We start from the raw sequence: 25395 nt of genomic DNA on the forward strand, positions 1-25395 counted from the left end.
GCTCCGTTTTTTGGCACAAAGTAAACTGGGTATGGCCTGGGTACAGGCATGAACCTACTGACATTTTGCATATGATAGCCCTCTAGATGCACACACAGTGCACAATCCACCCAGCAGAAAATGTGTTGTAATAGCTTTTACATGTACAATCTCTCTTTTATTATCTCAGAGGAAAGAAAGCAAAACAAAACAGCACATTTTGGATTTTGCTCTTTTCCACCCTTGTCATCAAACATCTGACACAAAACTCCCATTCACTAGCAATACTTCATATTACCATCCAATACTTTATCATTCAACTCTTAGACAGCACATTAAGTGCAAGCTTGATTTATAAGCCCATACATATGTGTACTAGCAAGCAGATGGAATTAAGTCAGGCACAGATTTATGAGCCCACACAGTTGTGGCAGACACAACTTGGTTCCAATGGCACCAAGTAGTACCGCTGGTTAAAATTAGGTCTGTATCAGTTAATTCTTCTTACAACTTTCTATTTAGAGGAGTTTATTTCTAGTTCATAAAAAAAGATTGGACTTCCGGTTCCAGCTTTATATTGCACATGAATTTTGACTTTTTAGAAGCACATAAACAAAAATTTGCTTGTTCTGGCACATATTCAAGTACAGTGAGGACAGCCCTCAAACTGAGGAGAGATATGGGTGTGTCAGATAAATTTGTAAGGGTTTTAAGGGATAAATGTGCATGCCATGTGCTTTCTCTTGCTTTGACTCTATTAAACAATGTGCTGTTTGTACCTTCAGGGAGATTTTAAGGTCTTTGGCATGATCACTCTCAGCAAGCACCAAATCATTTGAGAGCCTGTCTATGCATCACAGGCAAGGAAAACTCTCAACCGGTGCTGGCTAAGCCATTAGGTAGGGTGAGGATGTTGGTTCAGGTAGCAGAAGCCCCCCCAGGCAGCATGCTCGTGGGTGATTTGTCACCTCCGTCAGCGATGGTGAAGTGCCGCCATTAGCGTCAATTTTGGGCAAGATCACAACCATTTTGGGTGAGATCTCACCTGAAACCAGTGTGATCTTGCCCCAAATCAGTGCCAATGGCTGTGCCGCTTCTCTGCCAGTGGTGGATGTGGCAGGGTGTGTAGCAGAGCAGGTGGCCGCAGAAGAAGGTGGCAGGAGTGGCAGTAGTCCCCATTGCGTTGCTTCTGCTCTCCACCCAACACAAGTCTCAGGCCTCACATACCCAGTTAGCACCAGGCACAGCATGCAGAACAAAGAAAATGGACAATGCATTTATTTTAATGAAGTATTTCCTCGGACCCCTATCTCCAAGTGGCATGTTGTTAGGGGATACCACATTCAAATAAATGCAGTGCAGTTCATTTGTTATTTTATTCTTATGAGAAAGAGAGGCATTGGAGAACCTCATATTTTGAGCTGACTGCCCATAATACAAGATATGATTAGGCCTTGAAACCAGAGCTCTCTCTTCAGTCATGTTGGGATCATGCCTCATCCAGCAGTGGATGACTGTTAGCCTTTTGCTAGTGGTAAAAGGGATAGCTTTGCTCCAGTTGGCCTTTAATTTTTTTTTCTTAAAAAAGCTCAGATGAAATTAATGTTTTAGCAAAGCTGAGCGAAAAGGCAAACTCTTCCAAGGGTTTAAAGAAAACCACAAGTTCCTGTTCTTCTAGATGAAACTGTTTTAAACTGATTTTAACATTGCATTTTTGTATTGCTGAACCTGCCATGGTACCTTATGGGGGAGAGCAGGTAAGAAATGTAATGGGTTCTGCTTTGGGGTCACTAGACTAGGTTATAGTTCCCCTTGCTACAGTTCACCGCTTCAGAAATAAGTATTTGGAAATGCATGCTCCTCCCACAATCTCATGTTGCCCTTATATACATATTGTATTTTGAGAGTGTGGAAACAGGAACGGAAAAGCCACAATCAAATATTTCCCTCTGCCAAGCAGTATTTGCTGGGCTGCAGCACCTCGAAACCAGTCCAAAGGGCATGAAATAAGTTTATGTTTGAGATTCAATCTTTATGCTCCCAAATTCAATATCAACTGGATCATACAAGTTTACAGTCTAGACAGAAAAGAAAGAAAGAAAGAAAGAAAGAAAGAAAGAAAGAAGAAGCAACATTAATTAGACTAGGACATGTGATCAGAACCAGTCAAGAGACTGAATGTGGGAAGGATCTAAGCTCCAAGAGATGAAAACTGAGAGAATGTGTGGTGTTGGAATACTAAGGCTGAAAACAAGGCAGCCGTATAGGAGTTGCTGACAGTAACTCTTTGAAACACATTATATAGTAACCCAAGGTCTGCCAAGGAGCTGGAAGGGAAAAAATGGAGAGCTCCAGTTCTTTTTCTAGTCTTGTTTTCTTACTCCTTTCTCCACCCTCCCATCCATCATGGAGGGAGGACCTGCCTCAGGCAGAAGACAGGCCAACTTTTAAAAACTTAGTTATGTTTGTTTGGTTTCCGGCCTTCAGTAGTTTAGTAAGAAAATGACTTCTGTAAGTCAAGCTGGTCCAATTCATTACTTTGAAAAGTATGTGGCTGAAAACAGACGTGCTATGATCCACTTTTTCTTTTCTTTTTTTGGATTAAGTAATTACTGTTATGTGACCATGGCATTTATGCAACAAGTTTCCCTTTCATACATGTAAAATGTTGGTCACACTAAGACAGATTGTTCCATGCTGTCCCAAACCTACCGGTACATCTTCTTGTTTTTGTGCAAGCTCTCCCTCACATAAACATATAAATTCATGTTAGATGATACAATTTCTAGCACTGTGCGTAGTGATACTGTGGCACATGCACATAGACTTGAGGTACCAAACATGGTGCTCATGAGTAGTATGGCACACTCAGACACCCATCAAGCCCCCCTGACTGTCCCATAAGTGTAAGTGTAAGTGTAATTTTGCCTGCTTTTTTGGGTGGGAGGGTTCTGAGGACCACCTGTTCTTTTTTTTTTTAAATGAAATGGGTACATTGTAGTACCCCACAATAGTTTCAGAGAAACACAAAGCACTGCAGGCTGCTTTTTAGCTGCATGTTATGCTGCCAGAATTCATCTTCCCATCCTTGCCTGTGTTGTAAGTTGTGCCATGCATATAACATGTCACATACTTTAAGCACGTTAAATGCATATTTTAACACCCTGGTCCCATTAACATTAAAAACAACAATAACACACCACTCATGAGAAGTACATTTGTGCACAGCAAGACATCTCTATGGCTCCTTAAAACCCCCTGAGCGTTTATTTAGTTTCCAACTTTACCTCCTTACCTAACTGTGCAGAGAACTATGGATGGCATCTGTAATTATCAAGGGATCAGGAATCCAAATGACCTTTCCCACTGTGAGAGAGCACAGGAAGGTCAAACTTAGTTAAAAGCAAGGCAGACTGACCAAAAGTTCAGAGTTCTTTTGGGGTGTGAACTTAAATTGCCATGCTGTAATGAGCATTACACCATAGCGAAATTAGAATATCGTACAAATGACATTTAACACTTAGCACAGAATCAACAACAAGACCCGCAATTAGAGCAACCTTTTTCACAAACATTTTATAGATATTACCGTAGTTTCACTGCCACAATGAAGCATGTAAAAGAAAAAAGCTACACCTGTGGATGTATTTGAACGGAGAGGGAATAATTCCTATCAGAATGAACCTTGAAGGCAGACCAAGAGTAATTTCATGGTAGTTTCTTTTAGAACCTCCTGAAAAATCTTTGAAAAACTTTTATGTGATAATTACATTAATTCCTCACGTAAAATGCAACTCTTTCACAAGCTCCTACAAACCACTGCATTAAATGAAAGGTTCTGAAGTGATATCAGCATAAGGCATAAAGTCTTCATAAGCCTAGGATGCAATCTGATTCCTACGCCACAATAAAGTTTATTTTTCCATTTTTTAGTATCTCTTTGATGTTAAGAATGCAAAGGATGCAAGCATCTGAGGAAAGGTTTCTGGCTAAGTATCAACAAAACTGCTATTATCCATGATAGCTAAATGGAATCTCTGTGTTAATATACTTTACTGAGTACCAGATGCGATGGACAAGCAATATGAAAATCTAGAGTATTCATAAAAATTCTCAACATGGGGGAAAATATAGACACGAATCTTTATCAACCTATGTCAGTCTTCCCCAGATGTTTGGGACTCCATCTTCTATCTATCGCCAGCTAGCATGACTAATGACAGTCCAAAACATCTGCAGGGCACCAAGTTGGGGAAGGCTATGTATCTGAGCAGCAGACCAGACTTCTCATTGGAAAACATGAACGCAATGCCATGGTGCAGAAAAGATCCTGAGAACCTTGTCAATATTTTATTCCAAACAACTTTCAATATTATATTATACATTGATAAAGTGTCCAAGGACACTTAAAAAGAACGTCTAGGTTTTATGGTTTAAGCTGACTTGTCAGGAGAAAAAGAAGTTTTAACTTACTGCAGTTCCATTAGAATGTCTGCCCATGTTTTTAAGATTAATAGACTGTTTTGGCACAGTTTGTATGAACCGATGACAGTAATAAAGCAGTACCAGCAGATTTGCTTAGCAGCTGCCCAGAAGGAAATAATCGGTCAACTTTTTGTTTCAGGCTTTGAACTAAATAGCTAAAGTTAGAGGGAAGCAGACTAGAGCATATGCCTGATAAAGTGAATAACTCAACTTATTTGGCCTCTGTAGGGTGCCAGATATACGTTTCAAAGGATTCAGATGCAGGTTAGGAACATCACAACTCCCAACATCGTAAATTGGCATGATATACAATGCACTTCTTAGTTTCCCACAATCACTATGATGCTAAACATACTCATTCCAATTAATTTTACTTCAACAGAAGCATATCCAGGACAGCACTGTCTACTGAAAAATTGTTTTAGAGCCATGAGTCTCATGGAGATAAGGTTTTTCAGGGTTGATACACACACACATAGTTACATCATTCCAGCATTTTTTTATTTTTTTATTTACTGAGGACCGGTAAAAACAAAACCTAAACATGGACAACTATCTTCATTGTTAAGGATATTTTAAGAGCAGTTGTGGGAGCCTTGGTTTTCCAGAAGTTGTTGCACTGCAATTCTCATTATTATTGACCAAGCAGGCTGTGGCTGATGCAAATTGAATTCCCACAAAATCTAGATAATGTCAGGTTCCCCAGTCCTGTCTTACAGTCTCTATTGCCTGTAGGTAGGTTTTCTTTTTAAAAAAACAACTTATTTTTAAAGACAAAATCCTGAAACTAGAAGTGAAAAATAGGTTTGTTGGAATCCTGGACTCAGGGAATGCCTGTGTAAACAGGTACTAGCACAACATCTCTCAGCTGCTGCCTGATCTTTGCTAGCACAACAGCCCCCAACAGGTCTCTCTCAGGCTACTGAACACACATCTTTTATCGACTTTTGTCTTGGCTCCAGTTTGCCACAGTTCCTACTTCCTCACCTCATTTTCCGGCTGCTCAAACCTGAACTGAGGAACTGAATTTGGACAGTCATTCAGTCAGTTCCCATTCTGAGCACTGCTGGGTCTGGGAGTCTTAGGCCCCTGGTGTTCCTTAGGGGAATCTTGCTCAGGAGTGCTGTCTCCAGGGGGTACAGGTGACTCTGGGCAGTTAGGATCCAGTTCATTCACGCTTGGTGTTGGGGCCTGTGTCTGCGTTTACCACTCCAATGACTTGTGCTACTTGTCTTCCTGATCAAGCTGATACCTCCCTCTCCGTATGAGTCCTGGATGCTAGTCAGGGTTATTAGATAAACCAAGGATAGAAAAAACTGATTTTTACTACCAAATTTCACAAAACTACTCCAGATTAAAATCAGCCAGTAACTAGGCCCATTGTTTTGATGAGCATAAAGCAAGCTACCATGCAATATTAGCAGGTGGCTTTCATCCAAAGCAATGTTAAACTTTTAAGGGGAAAAAATAATTCACTGTAAATAATCTCTATTTCATTAACTTGGTTTAGGTGTTTTGAACTACTAGGAGTACAGTATGTTCCCACTGAGCCATACCCTCTAAAATACTGGGGTTACATGCAGCTTTTGGGGGGGTAGGGGGGAGGGAGGGGAATAACCTGGAACTTGGCAGTTTTGTAAAAGGGCTAGCAATACCGACATTTGATAAGACCTGTAAGCTCAATATTTCTACTCAGCTTACATTTCTATTTGCCACTTGTAAAAGAAAAAAATCTAACTATTAAGACAAGATCTGCCAAGAATAATAGAGGAAGATAACTGAAGAGAGCTACTTTTGCTGTGATTCAAACTTGCAAGAACTTCTATTAAAAACAACAAAGAAAAAAACAAGAGATTTTCAGTACCAGATGTCTGGGAAGATCCCATTTGGATTTGAGCTACTTAAATTTGCAATCATGTATTTATACATCTAACAGAGCTTCTGTTTCTCCTAGAATCTGAAAATTAACTAGCTTTGTAGCATCTTCCTTGATCTGCCACCCGTGCCCTGAGGATTAGAGACTCCACCTGAGCTTGTTTTACAAGCATAAGAGAAAAAATTAATCTCTGCTGGCAGCGATCCCACTGGGATACTGATGAATAATGATATCCCTCTCTTGCTGCCCTCTCAGTCCACTAGAAAAGCCACTCTAACCCAGCAACGTGGAAAATGCTGAAACCATTCCAGCTGTGGATTAGCAGGCAGTCAAGCATCCATCTGCTCTGTGCAAAGCGAGAGAAGGCAAGGATGCATTCTTATAGCTCACACAGTGTTCATGACTAACATCTTTTAGAACCAGTTAGATAAATATTAAAAGAATCTTTTAATGAAGACTTACAAGTGCTTAATCTATTTTCTATAGAATCATACCATTTCCAACACAATTGCTCTGGGGTACTCTACATTTATTTATTTAACAAAATGTATACACTGCTTGAGTGCAAGAAAATATCTAAGCAGTTTACAAAAATATAAAATAAAACATTAGAATTTTCAGTAAGAAACAGTTAAAAGCAAGTATACAAAAGCACTCAAAAGACTGAAAAAACACATGTAACTTCTACATGTCTGGACACACCTGCCAAAACAAAAATGTCACAAGCGTCTGCTGATTTATATAACCTTATCTATCATAAAATGCCGGAAACCTCCAAGTCATTTAAGCTATGAAATATAGTGAAAGCAACACAGATGGAATTAAGTAGAGGGCATTAAAAATTAATCAAATTTTATCTTATTTGTGGAAGGGGTAATGCCAGGCAAACTTCTTGGGATCAAATTCTCACAAAAATCAGTATGAGTAACTTACAAATAAACATGTCTAAGGCACAAGGCAGTCTTGTACATTTACATGGAAAATGGACCATGCTACTTTTTTTAAAAAAACCAATATGCTTCACCAACATGTGTCACAAGATGGGTAAAGTGACAAATCCAGCAAGCTCTTTTAGAATTTTAGACTCACTTTGTAAGTAACACTAAGGCCAGAATAACATTCTACTATAAAAGCAATTACCGGTAAGTTATAGCCTATTTCTATTAACAATGCAATTTAGTTTTTAGAAAACACACTGTACTAAAAGTTACATTTAATTAAGTTACCAGTAATGGTAGACATGGTGGTGGTGGTGGTGAGATGTGGAATGAGATTCAACTAAATTGTTGTGTGCATAGAACAAGCTCTTCTCCTGCAATGGAACTTTCTATCTCTTGTCTTCCACCATGTCCCCAGCACCCCCCTAAATCTGCTCAGTGGGTTTAGAGGATCCATGGGGGAGAAGAGGGGAAGTTTCATTGCACAAGTGTATCTGTGCCTACACACCCTACTTAGCACTGTGGTGAATTCTACCAACAGGCATTAATATCACTTCTAGACCTCCATTATAAGAAACTGAGAAACAGATGGGTCAAACTTTTCACCATAAAACTCTTACATCTTACTCTATCTCAATATTCTTTTACCTTTGTTTTTAAATCAGCTAGTTTAAAGAGAAGTGAAATTAGACTATGGCAAAAGAACAATAAACATTTGTTTACCCTGAATTAAAAATGAGCATAGAAGAGTGGTGTATATTCTTTGTTTCCTAAATGTCAGGGTTTTGTGCTTTTGAACTTGGTTCCACTCTCTATCCCTCCCACCGCCCCTGAATTCTGTGCTGCATGAAAAATACGATATGCCACATTCAGTCAGCAATGAGTGGTGGGCATTGTCATCTTGATTTACCTACTGATTGTGCTTTGCTGGGAAGGCAGAGAACACCAGGTGTTTTTAGTTTAAAGTTAGCTTTAGAACTAAAAGGGAGAAAAAAGGAATGATGGAATTACTTGTGTCTGGGGAGACACTCAGAATTAAGGTCACGGGACTATGGAATGCATGCACTGAAAAATACGCAAATGCCATCGTATTCTGGAAAGATGACTTTAGCTTGGAAAACTGCCCCATTTACTCAGATTATGGAAAACAAATGTATTTATGTGTGGGCACTATTGTAAACACGTTTCAAAACCTGAGTTACAAATCAGTAAAAGTTATAGTACTTAAAGCAGAATTCAAAAGTTCCAGAATATTTCAATATTTGTTATACATTTAAGTCAATAGAAGACACACCATACTCTTAGTGAGTTATGTGGCTTCAATGGCATAGAGTAGTTATGCCTGATACAGTTTCAGTCATAGGTGCTGGCTCCAGGGTGCTGAGGCTCTTTGGGCCTCCTCAGTCTTTGTTTTTGAGGCCCACATTGTTGAGGTTGGAAGCGGAGCCTGGCACAGAGCAATGCTAGAATGTCGCATTGGGCCCCCTCAATGGACTTTGGAAGATGGCACCTTTGGTTTCAGCTGACAAATAGCAATGCAGATGTGGTTGATGCCCATCTTCATCTCCCCAAACCACCAGAATCAGGTGAGGCAGTACAAGTGCTTGGACCATTTCCTGAAAGCAGTAACGGGCTGGAAGAGAGCCAATAAACTGAAGGCGAATCTTCGATAATATCTAGGTGCTATTGGGATATGGTTACTGTGTCTGGAAATTGGGGAAACAGCCTATCCTATATAGAGACTAAACAGTTTTGTAGTTGGGGGGGGGTATTCTTTCGATTCACTCCATCTCTGGAGGTTAGATGGGTTCAGTGGAATGGGGTGCCTATGCCCAGGTCTTACTGGTATGCCAGAGGATGTCAGAGCACTGGTTTTGCAGGTGAAAATGGATAAATGCCCAAGTAACCTCATGATTATATTACTGTAATGAGCATCTGAAGACAATCCAGAGCTGCAGCTAGTGTAGAATGTGACCACCTGAGTTGTGAGTGGTGTATCTAACTGGAACGATAAAACACCAATTCTGCATGAACTGCATTAGCTGCCAATATGCCAGCAGGCCCAATTCAAGCTTTTGATGCTAACATTAAAATCCCTGAAAGGCTTGGGCCCCAGGTATGTGAAGGAGCAGCCCTAACTGTATTCTGCCAGCCTGGGCTTTAAGTTCTACTGGGGCTATGAGGTACTGCTACTGTAAATAGATATCAAAGTAATCAACAATTTATAGCTTGCTGAAAGTTCCAGGATCAGTGTGCCTGGCCAGTTCCATGAAGCCAGTGCCCTTCTTTGCTTAGGATACTGCTAAATACATTTAAAATAATAGACAACATTAGGGAGCTATTAAGAAATATGCAGCTTAGCTTGGGAGACCAACAACTCCCAGGGGAAAAGCAAAAATCAATGCCTCTAATTTCTCCCCAGCCTCTCTTATCTCCTTATGTCTTAAGTTACTATCATTAAGGAAGGGTATGGGAGAAGAGGGAGGCTCAGCTACCCACCCACTCCATGTGGGCAAGCTAGATTGATCCAGCATGGGTAATTTTTTTCTCCTTGCCCAAGTGAGCCCTTAGCATGCAGGGCTGTCAGCATTCTGTGATGTTTGTGTGTTGCTAATAGGATATAGATAATCCTTTACAAGTTGTTTTAAGTTTTGAAAGGCTACAAAATAGAAAGACCATTCACTCTATCTGAAAGTTAAAGCATTTTAGAAAAGAATCACACTAACATATTCAAGATAAACAAAAACCTTACAAATAGATTGTGAACTACACAACTGTTACTGCACCCATGTTTTGCAATGTTGACATGCCTCTTTTCACTGTGGCCCACATTTTTCGCTGCCAGCATCATTAAGAGATTCTTCAAATTACTTTTTAAATATCCATCTCCCCAAGGACTTTCACTTGCATCTAATTAGAGTACTTGCCCCATGCCATGTAATTCCCTGTTGCCAAAACTGTTAAATGCTCCAGTAAGTAAGTGAGAAGGGCATCAATGGAGCAAGACAGATGCAATGCCACTGGTTAACAATAGAGGTGTGAAGTGACTCCCTTAATTATAAAGCTCATTAATGCATGGTGTTTAGAGAGAGAGAGAGGGAGAAACACAGCTTGGTGATAATTCTGTTAAAGTGCCTAATGCCTTCAACACAGCAAACAATTGCAATAAAAACTTCCAATTAGTACCTTTGGTAAAAAAAAAAGCTGGGAGAGTAGCTTATCTAATAATTATGAAAACCAACATAAAAATGATTTAAAAAACCTAAACTTTAGGCTGAAAGATAAACCATTAACACAAAAGACTTCACCCAACTTCCAGAAAAGCTAGGATAATAGTTTACCTAAAAATTATGAAAACCATCATATAAAAATAATTATAAAGACCTTTAAGTTGAAATTATTACCACAAACCACTTAGAAGCCATTTTGGCATCTAAGCAATATGAATGTATTGTTGTTGTAGAATGATACTTCACACAATGCTATTATACCTTTTAGGTTAACATTTATACTAACTTGAATATTTAAGTTACAGGTAGGTAGCCGTGTTGGTCTGCCATAGTCAAAACAAAATAAAAATAAAATAATTCCTTCCAGTAGCACCTTAGAGACCAACTAAGTTTGTTCTTGGTATAAGCTTTCGCGTTTCAGATACCACACGGAAGCTGATACCAAGAACAAACTTAGTTGGTCTCTAAGGTGCTACTGAAAGGAATTTTTTTATTTTTTATTTTGTTTTGAATATTTAACTTACATGTGAGATTTAGTCTTACTCATTTTGGAATGGTAAATGGACATTCACAAGAATAGTAAATGTGAGAGGCCAGTTTGAGTGTTGAAGCATGGCAAACATGATACTTCTCCAAAAAGCCAGTGTTTGAATACAACCACAGTGTGTACCCACTAGATGAGGGGTTTCAGGATGCAGCAAAATGAAAAATGTTGTTATTGTTCGTTTTTTGTCATTTTTTTGCTGTTTGTAGTTTTTTGTTGGTCTTTGGTAAAATGGAAAATGAACTAAATAAAAAAAATTAAAGAAGAAAAAGAAAAATGTTGTTGTTTAGTCGTTTAGTTGTGTCCGACTCTTCATGACCCCATGGAATCCTAATTGATTGTTGGGCAGACTTTAAACCGGGTCAGTTACAGGCTATTTCATTTTTTATGGCCTTTACCAATATATTACACTTAGGTTCAGTCCACAAGTTTTGGCTGGACTTAGTAGCCAGCCTTTATTTCATCAAATCATAGAACTGTAGAGTTGGAAGGGACCCCAAGAGATTCCCATGAATCTTGGACTCCCTCCTCTTTGGGTATCTCTGACGATGGGGTCTCTCCAGTAGTTCCTTAAACTTTTTGAAACCGGGCTTCTTAAAGTCCAGAGCGCATGTGTTTCCCTTGCCTCTGTATCATGAAACCCAGATGACATGATCACTTCCTCCAAAGTTTCCCAGTACTTCCATGGATCAGTTCCTCCATGTTGGGGTCCAAGATAGATGATCCCCTTGTTGCTTCTTCCACCTTCTGGGAAATGAAATTGTCAGCGAGGCAATGGAGGAATTTGTTGGAACTTACATTCCTGGCAGAATGTCCCCGATATCTGTTGAGTCCCAATTGATATCAGGAAAATAGAAGTCTCCCATGACTACTATATCTCTCCTTTTTGAATGTCTGGTAATCTCGTCTAGGAAGGCATCATCCAAGTCTTCAGTCTGGCTTGGAGGTCTATAGAAGGCACTCACAGTAAAGTCACTGCTGTTTCCTTCTTCTCAGTTTTTATCCATTTACTTTCTATCTGCCTTCCTTGCTCCAAGTCATGGATCTCCTCACAAGTGTACACATCCTTCCTCCTCCTCCTTTTCTGTTTGGTCTATTCCTCTTGCACAGCTTATACACCTTAGTTTCTACATTCCAGTCATGAGTTTCATGGGGGATCCAAGCTTGAAAATCTCCATTCTCTCCCTGCTTGCAAAGCAGGATCCACACTTGCAAAGCCACCAGAGGATTGCTTGAGCATTTGTGCGGGCTGCCCTTAAGATCTCTGAATGCTGCAGGCAGTCAGTCCACAGCCTTGGGTTGCTTATATGTGACTTGGGGAAAGGATGTTACCATATCATTGCAGGTTAATATAGATGGTCACATATTATTTATATAGCACCATCTACGTATTAGGCAAGAAATTCAACACTGTGCTAAAGTGATTGTTCCATCAGAGCTAGCATTTTTACTTGCCAAATGAGCAATCCTTCCTCTCTTCTCCCTCTGTGCACTTTTCTCACCCGAATCTGAGCCAATCTTGGAGTGAGTATGCGGGGTGGCGGAAAGAGGTGGGAAAATGCCACTGTGCAAGTGAAGTCCTTGTGCAGGCTTCAGCTGATGAGAATCAGCTGAATATCACCCATAATACTATACATAATACTAGACTGTCCTGCACAATTTCAGAATCTTCCAACACATAGGAGAACACAAACATGAACACTGGGCAAGGGACTAAAATGAATTTTCCAATTTTCCAAGACAGAAACTTCCACACCAACTCATCAAAAGTCAAACCATACATTCTAGATAAACTACAATTAAAGATCAAGCGAACTTCAGACAGCAAAAAGAAAGCCTACAAGTTACAATGGGGGAAAAGGGAGCTGAAATTATAGTGCTTGTCTCATTAACGGACCAAATCCACAGAATCACACAGCTAGCAGTTAAGCACACCCAAAGGAGTTTTAGATTTTGGTTTCTAAAACTTTATGCCTCCACCACTGCCATCCCTGACACATGTGAAAATTCTTTTGAAACTGAAGGGCCTTTCAAAAGTGGTTAGTGATATGGAATGGGGTTCTGCTATTCAAAGGGATAAGAGTCACAAATTCCACTGAGGTTGTGCCCAAAGTAGCTCTCTGGATCTTGGCCAATAGGTTTTTGGGTTGTTGTTTTTTAAAAAAAAGAAAATTATACTACTGTATAACATGTGCTCCATCTTTCATAACAGCTGCCTTTGGCTGCCAGACAATACATTAAGCTGGCATGGACATAGTTTAAAATTAAAACCATGAAAGAAATTTCCATCATTACAACATGACGTCTAACAATATTCAGCAGTGTGAAATATTTCTTTGAATAAAAGGGTAATCAAGATAATTACTCCAAGAAAACAATACTTTACTTTCAACATCTGTACATTCCTGTACTATCACTGTACCTTACTTTAAAGATTCCCAAATTAAAATGGATCAAGACCTTTTATTCCAATTTATTTAGAATCTATATTATTTTCTTGTCTGCTGCAAGGTAAATGTAAAGGGTTTCAGTCAATTGTGTTGCTCCACAATTGGAAAAGGAAGGCAGACATCTTACTGCAATTTCCCTCTTTTCCCTACAGCAACCTAATCCAAAGGGTCCTTCACCTTCCAGAAAATATTTAGGGGAGAGTGCTTCTGCAGGGTGTGTGGGGAGAAGAAGAAGGGAATTTGCCAAAAAATGTCTCAATTGTTTTCCCCTGATGGTGTCCTTTCACCAGTGGAGTGACATTGTTGGACACAAACATAACAGATGATTTAACCAGAACATACAGGTGGTCATCAGTGCTTCAGAACTTCATCTAGTTTACAAAGAAATGGAAGGACTAGGAGAAAAATGCAGCTGTCCCAGAAAATGTACTGTCTTCATAGTTTTTGCTACACCACCAATGATTGCAATAGGTATGTCAATATCCTGGGGAGTGGTCTTCACATCTGTATGCCCCATTTCATTAAAGTGCTGGATGAGCTAAAAATTACTTCATTTGGATTAAGAATTATTTAAGCCAATAATTAATCAAACAAAACAGCAACTTACTGTCAGAACTGAGAGCAGATCTTCAACACTAGACTCGGGTTTCAAACGATCCTTGAACATCCTGACGGTTGGGTGCTTCAAATAATAATATGACGCAATGCGGCCATGAGTCAGAGGTTCAATGCTGTGGTCGTCCTGTTACACATGGGGAAATATATATATTTTAGATAAATATGATTCAAGGTGCTTATTGCTTTCCTGGAGGTAAGCACATTTTATGCAGTATTCTAATGGAAGTGTTACGTTTTAAAAACTTCACAATAGCAAGATTTGAGTCGCAAATACATTTAACAGCATGTTACTGGTTCAAATGCCAAAGGAACTGCAAAACCCCAGTAGCTGCAACGGGAGGTCGCACAGCAGCCTACATGTATTTCATAATTCAACAAACATCAGGATGAAAGATAATCCCTAATAAATATTACGGCTTCCCAGTTCTTCTTTTCAGACTATTTATGAAGTATAAATTAGCCTTACCTCCCCTAATTTAATGCAGTAGGAATATTCCAGATCAATGAGTGATTTCTCCACAAGGTTTGAAAGGAACTTGTTCATGTTGTCATGGCTGACGGCATCTAAGTTATAGTAACTGCGTAAGTGAAAATGTAATAGAGTTAGATGCTTTGAAAATATTGCTGAAACGAATAAGGTTCTTGTAACACGAGCAAAGAACATGACTAAAGTAAGAATGGTCATGTATTATAGGTGGCAATCAATGACCATATCCAAAGTTACATCTGCCTAATTGTGATTTTAAAATGATTGCAGGGATGTGGCCAGTTAAGATGACAACAAGAAGAGTCATTTCCAGCCCCACCCAATCCTGGGATCCCATAAAGTTTTAAAAAATGAAGGTTTCATTGTAAGGTTTGACCTACCAAACATTACAAATATGTATGGTTATTTTCTGGCTGCTGGAAGATACCCAATTCCACTCATATTCTCCCCAGTAGTGCTGTGAAGATTACATAACACACTGAATTATTTTCTACATGTACCAACAAAACTGTGTTATAATTTTGTACTACTCGTAATTATTCTGATTTATTTGCTTGTTGTTCTTGATCTATATACTGTTATACAAATCAGGAATGTAGTCATTGAGATAAACATGTAACAAAAACAGATCTAAAGCAAATATTTTATTCCGGACTGCTGCATAAAATAGGCCAGTTTCCTAGCAATAAGAGCAAAATTCATGTGCTTTTTTCATTATTCTTGAGCAGATCACATAAGAAGCTAGTTTACGCTATTACATTATTAGCTAGCTGAATAAACGTGTATACTTACTAGAGAGCTTGCTATGTAGGATGGAAAATGTGAACAAATGCATGAATAAGTCACTTTAACAAATCACTTCCGTAGCAATGTGTGGTTTGCAAATAAAGACATAGAAGTGGAGTATGAAAATCTCTTATAAATACATGGCAGAACCACCTGATTTTTCATGGACTAGCTTAAAGTATTAATTTTAAAAATCAAGTAAAAAAACAGTAGTGTGCCCCAGCACTGTTGTAGTCTTATTTCATGTTTCAGTTTCTGCTCTTAATTCTTGTGCGATACCTTTCTCTTTTTCATGCATATCAACACAAAATCTAAGTGTTCTGTGAACTGTCAATTCATTAATTTTCTTAAGCAAGATGCAATTTGGATCTTTATTCTTGCTTGTCCATATAACTCCAAAAAAAAACCTCCTGATGTAATGTGCCAAAAATGGTGGCTTGCTTAAAGTCCAAAGATGGGCTAATCAATCATTATCATGCTGGGAACATGAAATTACAGAACTTTGGATAAAACAGACTTCAACTACTTTAGACAAAGTCCAGCAATTTCATGATCCCAGAATGGCAGCTGAGAGGTCCAATGGTGCTAAGTTAGTACATATTGTAAACATAAACAAAATCCTCCCAGTAAAAAAGGAGGAACAAATGAGACAATGGGTGAGAAAAGAGGAAGCTTATTGCTCAGATTAATCACTAGTAGGCCTTTATTTAATGAAATGCAGTATTTGACACACATGAAAACACACAAAACCTGGAAGTGGAGCACTAAATTGTGATAGATTATGAAATACGTTTTTGAGTAGAAAAAGCAAGGCTGCTCCTTAAGAGATGGGTGTTGTCTTAACTGTATTTCACGTGAATGGCTACTTATCATGGCCACATTAAATTACGAAGACGAAACCAGTATAGAAGAAAATTATGACCACCTATCACAAGCTTATAATTAAAAATGTTATACAAAATTTAATGAAACCACATGTTCAGTAGCCTACACTCTGATTTAATGAAGGCATGATCTAGCCGAAAACTAAGAGACTGTAAGACCTTAATTCTCAATGGGATTGGTATGCTTAAATCTCTCTCAGTTGAACCTAAATATACTTTACAATACTTACTCAGATTTAAGTTCACAGAGTTCACTAGGACTTACTCTCAAGTAATTGGGTATAAAACTGTAGCCTGAAAGTAGCTGACTGGCACAAGCCAGGATCAAAAGAACTACATCAGATGCACCCAAATGATTAAACATACCTAATAGGTTTTTAATTTCCTCCCTTTTCAACAGCAGGCCCCAGGTCATATCACAAACTGCTTTTTAAACTCTCCACATTTCAAAATAGGCTTGTCAAGGGGCAGGAAGAGCTGAACTTTAGGGAATACAAGTCTAAAGCTCGAGTGAGTGCACAATACTAGTTTTGCTGCTATTTGAATCCACATTTCTATTCCCCCCCCCCCAGAATGTATTTCCCTCCAGAATGTTTTTTGTGCTTTAAAGGTAACTGTTAGTAACTACTGCTGCAAAATGATATATCTTAATTGCAACATTGTTTTTAAACCTGTATATTCAAATAAAGCTACATTTATGGACAAGCCTGTTCATGTCTACTCAGAAGTAAATTCTGGAAAGTTTAGTGGGGCTACATCCAGGTAAAGGTTACAGGATTGCAGCCTAAAACTGGAATTATAGATAATTTAATGGTGTATGAAAATGCTTTATCGTTATCCTACCAATATAAGGAAAAGCTGAAAATCTTTCTTTTGTTTAAGGAGTGAATTTTGCCAAGCCTTTAATTTTGTTTTCATAGAGTTTGGTTGTTTTTCTAGTCCCAACACTAGACACCTTTCAAAACTACAGTATGGCACTAAAAATGGCTAATTTAGCAAGAATGCCGTTGGTGAAATAGTTGAAGGCATTGTATAATACAAACCATTTTTAAAAAAGCACTTCAATCCGTGAAAAAAATCCACAAAAATACAAAAACCATGGCACTTTTTAAAATAAAAAACATAACTCTTAATTTATCTTCCTTTCTTTAAACGAAAAACTAAAGGAAATCAAAAATAGTCATACTTCTAGGACTCTTAGGTTCCAATCCTTAACACAAGAGAGAGTAAGCTCCACAGAACGCAGTCAGCCTAAGTGTTGAGTAAACAGGCGCAAGACTGAGCTGTATAGGTAGGATTTCAAAGTCATTTTCATGAGATCTCAAGTGAAATGCTTGTATTCTGTTAGACAGAATAGGAATCCAATCAGAGAGATTATGTACTTCTCAGTTAAGATTTTATTAATCCAGTACTTTAAAAAGCATACCACAGAAAATCAGAGGTGTTTGAATGCTCATACTTTCAAAACACACTATATATCAGCCCCCCGTTTCTGAGTGACTGTATTATCTAACTATTTAATTACAGATAAAGAATAAAAACAGTGCAGTTTCATGGTCACTGCATTGAATCATCCAGTCATTATTTCCCCTCTGCTGCAAGCAGACAACCCACCTTTTTGTCAGCGCACCATTTCATTTATTTCACAGTGAAACCCAGTTTCACAATAATTGACTTGTCAGCAGCTCTAATTTATGAGGCTGGGCTCTGTAAGCCTTCTCCTATATTCTGCTCAACCTGCACACAAGCAAGGTTGAATATTTACAATGCTGTTAACAGGTGCTGAGTTGTTTAATGATTCTAATAGCCAGAAGCGTACTGAGAAAGCCAGCGGGATCACAATTACAGGCTGTTTGAACACAACAATTACTCGTCCCCTGAGAGGTGTGAAAGTCAAAGGCAGTTTTATACTAACAGCATCTAGCACATGGGGTAGACAGGCTAACTTCCATTAGTAGCCCATTGGGAAAAAAAGCAATAACAAACCCCTAGGTACCGTAAAAATTTACAAAGTACATAACATTTAAACAATCAAAACAATGAAGGAAGAAACTTTTCCAATTTCCTTTTAAACAATATATAAACAAATAAACAAACTAAAACGCCTACTGCTAAACCTGAGAACATATCTAGAATGAACTCAACAAGAAACATGAACTTGTTTTTCTAATCTAAGCCAGTGTGGCATTTCACCAGCTGAGAAAAAGGGAGACGTGCAAGGACATAAAATGCAGATGAAGTTACACTGACCATTTTCGGTTTAATGTGGATTGTGGTGGCAATTGCTTCCTGTTTGAGTTTTATGTAAACCTGATCCAAGATCTGCCTGGGAAATTTTTCATCAGCCTTGAAATGGTAGTGCTATAACTGTCAGGCCTGTGAAGTCATTTGTTACAAACACCATGTTTTTTATGTTCAGATTATACGGTAGTAGTAATGACACAGATAATGAAAGCGACTGAAAAACACTTTAAGAAAAACTCTTGCTTGTAATCCAAGTATTTCTTGGGGAAAACCACAAGAGCTCAGCTCACAATAATTTGTTGAGATTTGCCATTTTGAAAAAGGAAGTTTAATTTAAAGCACAGGGTAGACAAATAGTTATCTTCTCAAAAGGTGTTCTATTGTATTTACTGAGACATGCTGCAACTGAGATGATTTTTCTAAACGTGAAATTTACTAAACCCAGACCACGGATATGAGGCTTAGATGAAATCTATTATTCTAAGCCTATCCCTGATGGATGGAACACTGGAGAGATGATCCAATCAACATATTTTCTGGATCTAATCCACGAGTTGTAACGCGGTTCAATGGGAAGGAAATCAAGACACTCCCTTGAGAGCAAGCTCATTTGCAAGAGAAAGAAGGTTTATGTCATTGAGTAATACATTGAATGACCATCATTATCATTTTGGAACGGCAATCAAAGTGAACCAAATTCATAATTAAAATGGCCACCAACACTTAAAAATACTGTATCTCTGGCACCGACAATCTGAAATATTAATAGAGCCATCTTGTTTTATTCTCTCAGAATATTTTTTCTTCACCAACTGTGATTTCCCCCCTACTTTTAAACATATTTTTTTCTACTTTAATTGTGAAGAACTCAGATGGGGAATCTGTTACTAAAAATTAATATTTTGCAACCATTTGTGAGTTTAATGTAATTTCTAAGGTGCACATCTTGCAGACTGATCATTATGAAGATCCTTCAGTCATATCAGGGTCCCTTCCAATTCTACAATTCTATGTGATTCACTATGAGGTGAGGTGCATTATTTGTCTCATCAGGTAGAAGATAGAATGACTGGAAACATCCCAAGAAATGAAAAACTAGTTCAAAGTATGACTGAAGGAAAACCAGAAGGACAAAGGACCAGATATAGCCACATATGAAAGAAAAAGATGGGAGACAAATGTCAACCTGAAAAGGCTCCTGTAAAGCAGACATAGTTGATACCTGGGGGGAGCCCAAAATAGGGAATGACCACTAGATTTAAATAACTAAACAGAATAACTACAAAGCTGGTAGTAAATGGGTGAGATGTCTTAGATTCAGTGTAAGATTGCTATATACTTCTAGAGGTTACGGACTGCACCTTCAGACTACATTTACAATTAGCCATTGCAACCTGACAGCAATGCTTCAAGGTGAGCATTTGATTTCATCTCAAGCATAGAACTGGACCTCTAGAGGACAGTAGTACCTAACAGTACTTAACAGAGCCTTCATATTCATCTTTACCCAGAGGTAGGTCTCACTGAGTCATATCTCATAATAGTCCCACTGAAATTAATGGTAATGACTGGACCCATTAACTCCAGTGGGTCTATTCAGAGTATAATTAAGTTAGATACAACCCATGATACTCAATAGGGAAATTGCAGCCTTAGAATTATATATAAATATAATTTATAATATTTCATTATAAGATAATTTGAAGACCAAATCAAATGCCCATTTGATTTATAAATTCACATATTCTCCTATTACTTTACTGGCATTTGAGATAATTTCATGGCCCTTAATCTACTGTTCTTTACTTCTTATCTTTTTTATATACTGGTAAATTTCCAGTAGTTTATTATTTTAGTATTGTATTTTACTGCGTGTGGCTGTTGTTGTTGCAGTAGTAGTGGTTGCTATTGAAAGCTGCCTGGGGGCCATTCAAAGAGAAAGGCAGAATGGAAACTCCATAAAATAAATATGTCCCCCCCAGCCATATAAGTTGAATATAAAGATGGAAGAAGGTGTACCTAATAATATTTTTGTTAATAGAACATGCAATATATTACATTACAGCCTGCTTTCTTAATAACAGACAAAATAGGTTTTGGTAGAACCAAAAATGTTTTGAAATACTATGGTGTGAATAAAATTGGGGAAAAACCTACCCCTCTTCATAACATTATCAACAGCTACAACACACTGTGAGACATTTGGTTCCTTCATCAACACTGCCCAACTAATTTGTGGTCTATTTATAATCTCTATTCAAGCAAGGCGTCATTCAACATTCCTTTGAACAAGGCCAGCTGCCAACTAGCAACACTAGCATCAGGGTTTTTTTTGCAATAGCATTAAAAAAAGCATTTTCACAGGCAGAACAGATGAACTAACAAATAAGACCACAGAGTTTTGAATCCTATTTTTTTAAAAATAGTCTATTGCATCGCGTCAAAATTACTTCAGTATCTGTCAGAAGTTAATTTTCCTGTTATATGTGTTTAAGAAGCACTCAGGTGGAACTGAAAGATAGTAGCTCATTTTAAAGATACCCTAAGCATTATCTAGGGGACGCAGGTGGCACTGTGATCTAAACCACAGAGCCTAGGGCTTGCCGATCAGAAGGTCGGCAGTTCAAATCCCCGTGACATGGTGAGCTCCCGTTGCTTGGTCCCTGTTCCTGCCAACCTAGCAGTTCGAAAACACATCAAAGTGCAAGTAGATAAATAGGTACCGCTCCGGCGGGAAAGTAAACGGCATTTTCGTGTGCTGCTCTGGTTCGCTAGAAGCGGCTTAGTCATGCTGGCCACATGACCCGGAAGCTGTACGCTGGCTCCCTCGGCCAATAAAGTGAGATGAGTCGTCTGCGACTGGACCTAACGTCCAGGGGTCCCTTTACCTTTAAGCATTATCTACAGGAGCCCAAATCTGGAAAAGTTATTAGTGTCTCTGTTTTGTTGAAATCAAGGGGATTTAAGTGAGCAGAGTACTGGCTTAGCTAATTTAAACTGCACAGATTTAAACAGGTGTGACTAAATTTCTCTGTATCAGGACCAGTGAATTAAAATTTTTGATAAACGTTTTCAGATACATATTTTCACTGATTCCCCGTGAAGAACACACTTCACAACAACGTATCAAAATAAAACATGTTAACATTTAAATCCATACCAGATCTATTAGTACATAGGGCCATGGGGATTGCTCTGATTGTCCAAAAATGGAGCTTAGTGCAATCCTAAATCTGTCTGCTACTCACAAGGAGATTTTGTTTAGGATTGTTCCTAGCTATGGAAAATACTCCCAAGGGAAATAAGGCAATCCTGTCCTTACTTGCGTTCAAGAAACATGTAAACACTTGAATTTATCGATTCAAGTTTTTGGCTGATAGTTTTATGTTTTTACACTACAGCTTTTAATGGCAGTCTGCAATATGTTAGTGTGTTGTTTTCATGCAATTTATTATTGTGAGCCCCCTTGGCCATCTTTTGGGGAGGGACAGTGGTTTATAAATTTGGACTAAATAAATGTAATAAGAGTTATCCTTTTTAAAAAATATCACTATAATCTTCTGTAAAACACTTGAAGCTTTCTACACCCCCTCCATCAAGCAGTGTATATAAATTTTACGAAATAAATATAATTAAAATATTCACAGATAAGGAGTGGCTTCAAAAACATTTGTTCCACAGATGGACAGTATTCTGGTAGTGCTCTTTTAGCCAGCTGTGGCTAAAAGACATTTCAAGACTGTGGTTAACATAACTTTCTGGTATTCTGGTGGAGTCTTTAACTCTCTAGGCCAATCATCAAACTATTTCAGCTAGAAGAGTTGAACTGGTTTTAACAGAACTGGAATATTAAAATCCAAGTTGTGTGGTTTTTTTTTCTAATAAAGAAAATGAAATGATTCAGTCCTTAAGAAGTGTAATTAATTTTATGATAATTATTTAAGATTAATACAAGATGGTCAGGATCAAATGAGCCACAGAAGTACTTCCAAAAGCTCAAGGGAGCTTGTTTTTCTCTAACACCAGCTTGGCCATACAGCCTTTGAAACTGAGGGAAGTTTCTGAAGCAGTTTGTGGCATGGCATGGAAAGGTCATTTGTTCAAAGACAAATTTCTGCTGGTCTAGGGAAAGCAGCTTGTATGAAACTCAGTAGTTCTTTGGATCCTGGCTGAGAGCTATAATTTGAGCAGCTTAACTGACAAACCAAGCTAACAAGAGCACTTGGATTTGAACCAATGTGTGTGGGCTTCGTTGCCAATTAGCATGATTAGAAGAAGGGAAAAAAGCTCTGTCCTAAGTAGGGAGGGAGGAATCAACCAGCTATTTATATATTCTCACTTCGCAACATGCAAAACTGGGAACTTATATACCATTATTTATAAATAAAATAAAAAGCACTTTACATATCACGCATATAGGAATTACTCAGCCCCCTACAACCAACAAAATTACCACCATCATTGTAATTATATTTCTTACCTGCCCTTCACCAAGATGCCCCAAGGGCAGATTACAAAAATTTAAAAATACAGTTTTAAAAACAATTTAAAAAGCATACCGTTTAAATAAAATCCACAGGAATGGTGATCAAGATACAACAACCCCTGTACTGAAATATATTCAACATGACTAAACCCTAAACTTCATTTTGAAGATAAAATCATTTGTTTCCACCAGGACCTTGACTCCACTGTTATAGCAGATGAATCCTGAGAGGTGTCCAGAGGGGGTTCCTATAGATGGAAAGGGCCCTGAGGTATGCAGGCAAATCCTGCTTTCCCAACCAGTGAGGATCAAGGGATATGCATTTATGCCAACATGTATATGTAGACAGCAGAGAAACCTGTGGAACGCTAAGCACTCACTCAGTCAGGAGTTAGTCTGCAACTAAGTGACTTGCAACATACTTGTGGAACAACAGCGAGTTTGGGTAGGACCAGGCGTCTGAGAATGTACAATTTCCATACTTTCTTTGAATCAGACCCACTTTCCTGCCCCAATATTCTTCAAAATGAAAGGGAGCGAATCAGATACACCTCCAAATGCATTTCTGTGTTTAGAATCAGTAGTCTGCCTGCAATGGAATGTGGACTCAGAGGTTACTCGTCATCTACACTACATCAAATGTGTGTCAGAGTGTTCATTCCACTGAAAAAAAGCAGTGTGGATAGAAAGCTTTTATATCTGGATGTAAATTTTGATTTAGGCCTACTGTCTCTGATTCTGAAAGTGATACATAAAGCAAAGTCTGCTTCTATGAGAGGATCTCAATAGCTGGACTGGGCAAGAAAGTATGTGGAAGGGATGAAGATAAGTGAGGGTGAAAGGATTGTCCTGTCCCTCTTTCTCTTTTTGCAAAGTTGGGATGTAACCAAACAAAAAGAGAAAAAGGAAAATACACAAACTGTACACAAGTACAAACTGTACTATTTTTTTTAAAGAACCCACTCTTTTTGTTGGTCTAGTTATGAAGTCTGCTTCTATGAGAGGATCTCAATAGCTGGACTGGGCAAGAAAGTATGTGGAAGGGATGAAGATAAGTGAGGGTGAAAGGACTGTCCTGTCCCTCTTTCTCTTTTTGCAAAGCTGGGATGTAACCAAACAAAAAGAGAAAAAGGAAAATACACAAACTGTACACAAGTACAAACTGTACACAAGTACAAACTGTACTATTTTTTTTAAAAAAGAACCCACTCTTTTTGTTGGTCTAGTTATGATTTCTGTAGTAAACAATGGTCAAAGTGATTTATAATATTATTACCAATCTATAGGGTGTCTACAAAGTTTCCATTTTACAAAGGAAGGACTTAGATAAATATATAGTGATATGGCCAGCATGTCCATAAGCGAGAAGGGATATGAACCAAGGTATTCAAGGTTCCCTACTATGCACACTAAACCTCATTGGTGCTAAATTTCTTAACAGCTCACCTTGGATTCATGATAAGGCGACGGAAAAAGTAGGTCCAGGTGATATAATCCATTGCATCTTGCTTTGAAGTTATAGTTCCAGCTGCAATTTCAGCATTTAAGTGATCAGACAGAACTTCCAGCAAACTAAAACAAATCAACAAAAATTAAAATTGCACCATTTCTCTTGGATTAATTGTGGAATAGTATTATGTACTCAAAATACTCAACTGGAGTGGGTAGATAAGATGTTAAAATCTGTAAAAACTGGCTGCCGTACTTGGACTGATTCCAGTGAGCACTCCCCCCCTTTAAATTAAGTTACTTATAGACTGCCATTTAGGGCAACAGGACCACAGTATCTTTTAAGGAGAAAGCAACTTGAAATGGATATGACTTTAGAGCCTGTCTAAAATGGGGAAATGGCATTTGAGAAGGCTACTGCTATTCTATCACCTGCTACCAGCCATTATGCTCATAGATGAGACATCTCTCTGCCAAGGGGCTATCAAAAATTACTGGACTAATGGCCTGAGGATCTCCCAACAGACGATAATGTCTGTTTGTGAACAATGCTGCTTTTGTTGCCACTGTTTCATCTATTGTCCTGTCCACTTGCCTTTTTAGCCACCCCACCTCCACAGCCCAAGGCCTTTCTGTGTTGGGGTTTGTGTGTTCAGGTAACAGCAGGAAAAAAGGGCAGATTTTACCACAGATACCATGTTGTCATCCACCTTAGATACATGTAATCAAGACTTAGTGCCAAAAATCCTAACTAAGTCTACTCAGCAAAGGGATTTTCAGCAAAGTCCAATTGCATTATGAAGCTTACTCCCAGTTACCGGTAAGTGGGGCTAGGATTGCAGCCTGACAAAGGAATTTTCTTGGAAATAGGGTGTAACTTGGAAATATAAATTGAGTACCTAGGAGAAACCTCCACATGAAATGGAATTTGGACTATCT

General features: G+C 38.4%; 1 protein-coding gene across 2 annotated transcripts in view; it reads right to left on the reverse strand.

Moving 5' to 3' along the window:
- The window catches only part of ASCC3 (activating signal cointegrator 1 complex subunit 3), a 194592-nt gene that overhangs the window by 28092 nt on the left and 141105 nt on the right, over nucleotides 1-25395 (reverse strand). For both annotated transcript variants that reach the window (XM_033143493.1, XM_033143494.1), the window contains 3 exons: nucleotides 24454-24579; nucleotides 14587-14698; nucleotides 14110-14244 (listed from right to left, as the gene is read on the reverse strand). In XM_033143493.1, coding sequence (XP_032999384.1) covers nucleotides 14110-14244; nucleotides 14587-14698; nucleotides 24454-24579 — 373 coding nt within the window. The remainder of the gene's footprint in view (nucleotides 1-14109; nucleotides 14245-14586; nucleotides 14699-24453; nucleotides 24580-25395) is intronic.

This window comes from Lacerta agilis, chromosome 3 (genome assembly GCF_009819535.1).
Source record: "Lacerta agilis isolate rLacAgi1 chromosome 3, rLacAgi1.pri, whole genome shotgun sequence".
Taxonomy (NCBI): domain Eukaryota; kingdom Metazoa; phylum Chordata; class Lepidosauria; order Squamata; family Lacertidae; genus Lacerta; species Lacerta agilis.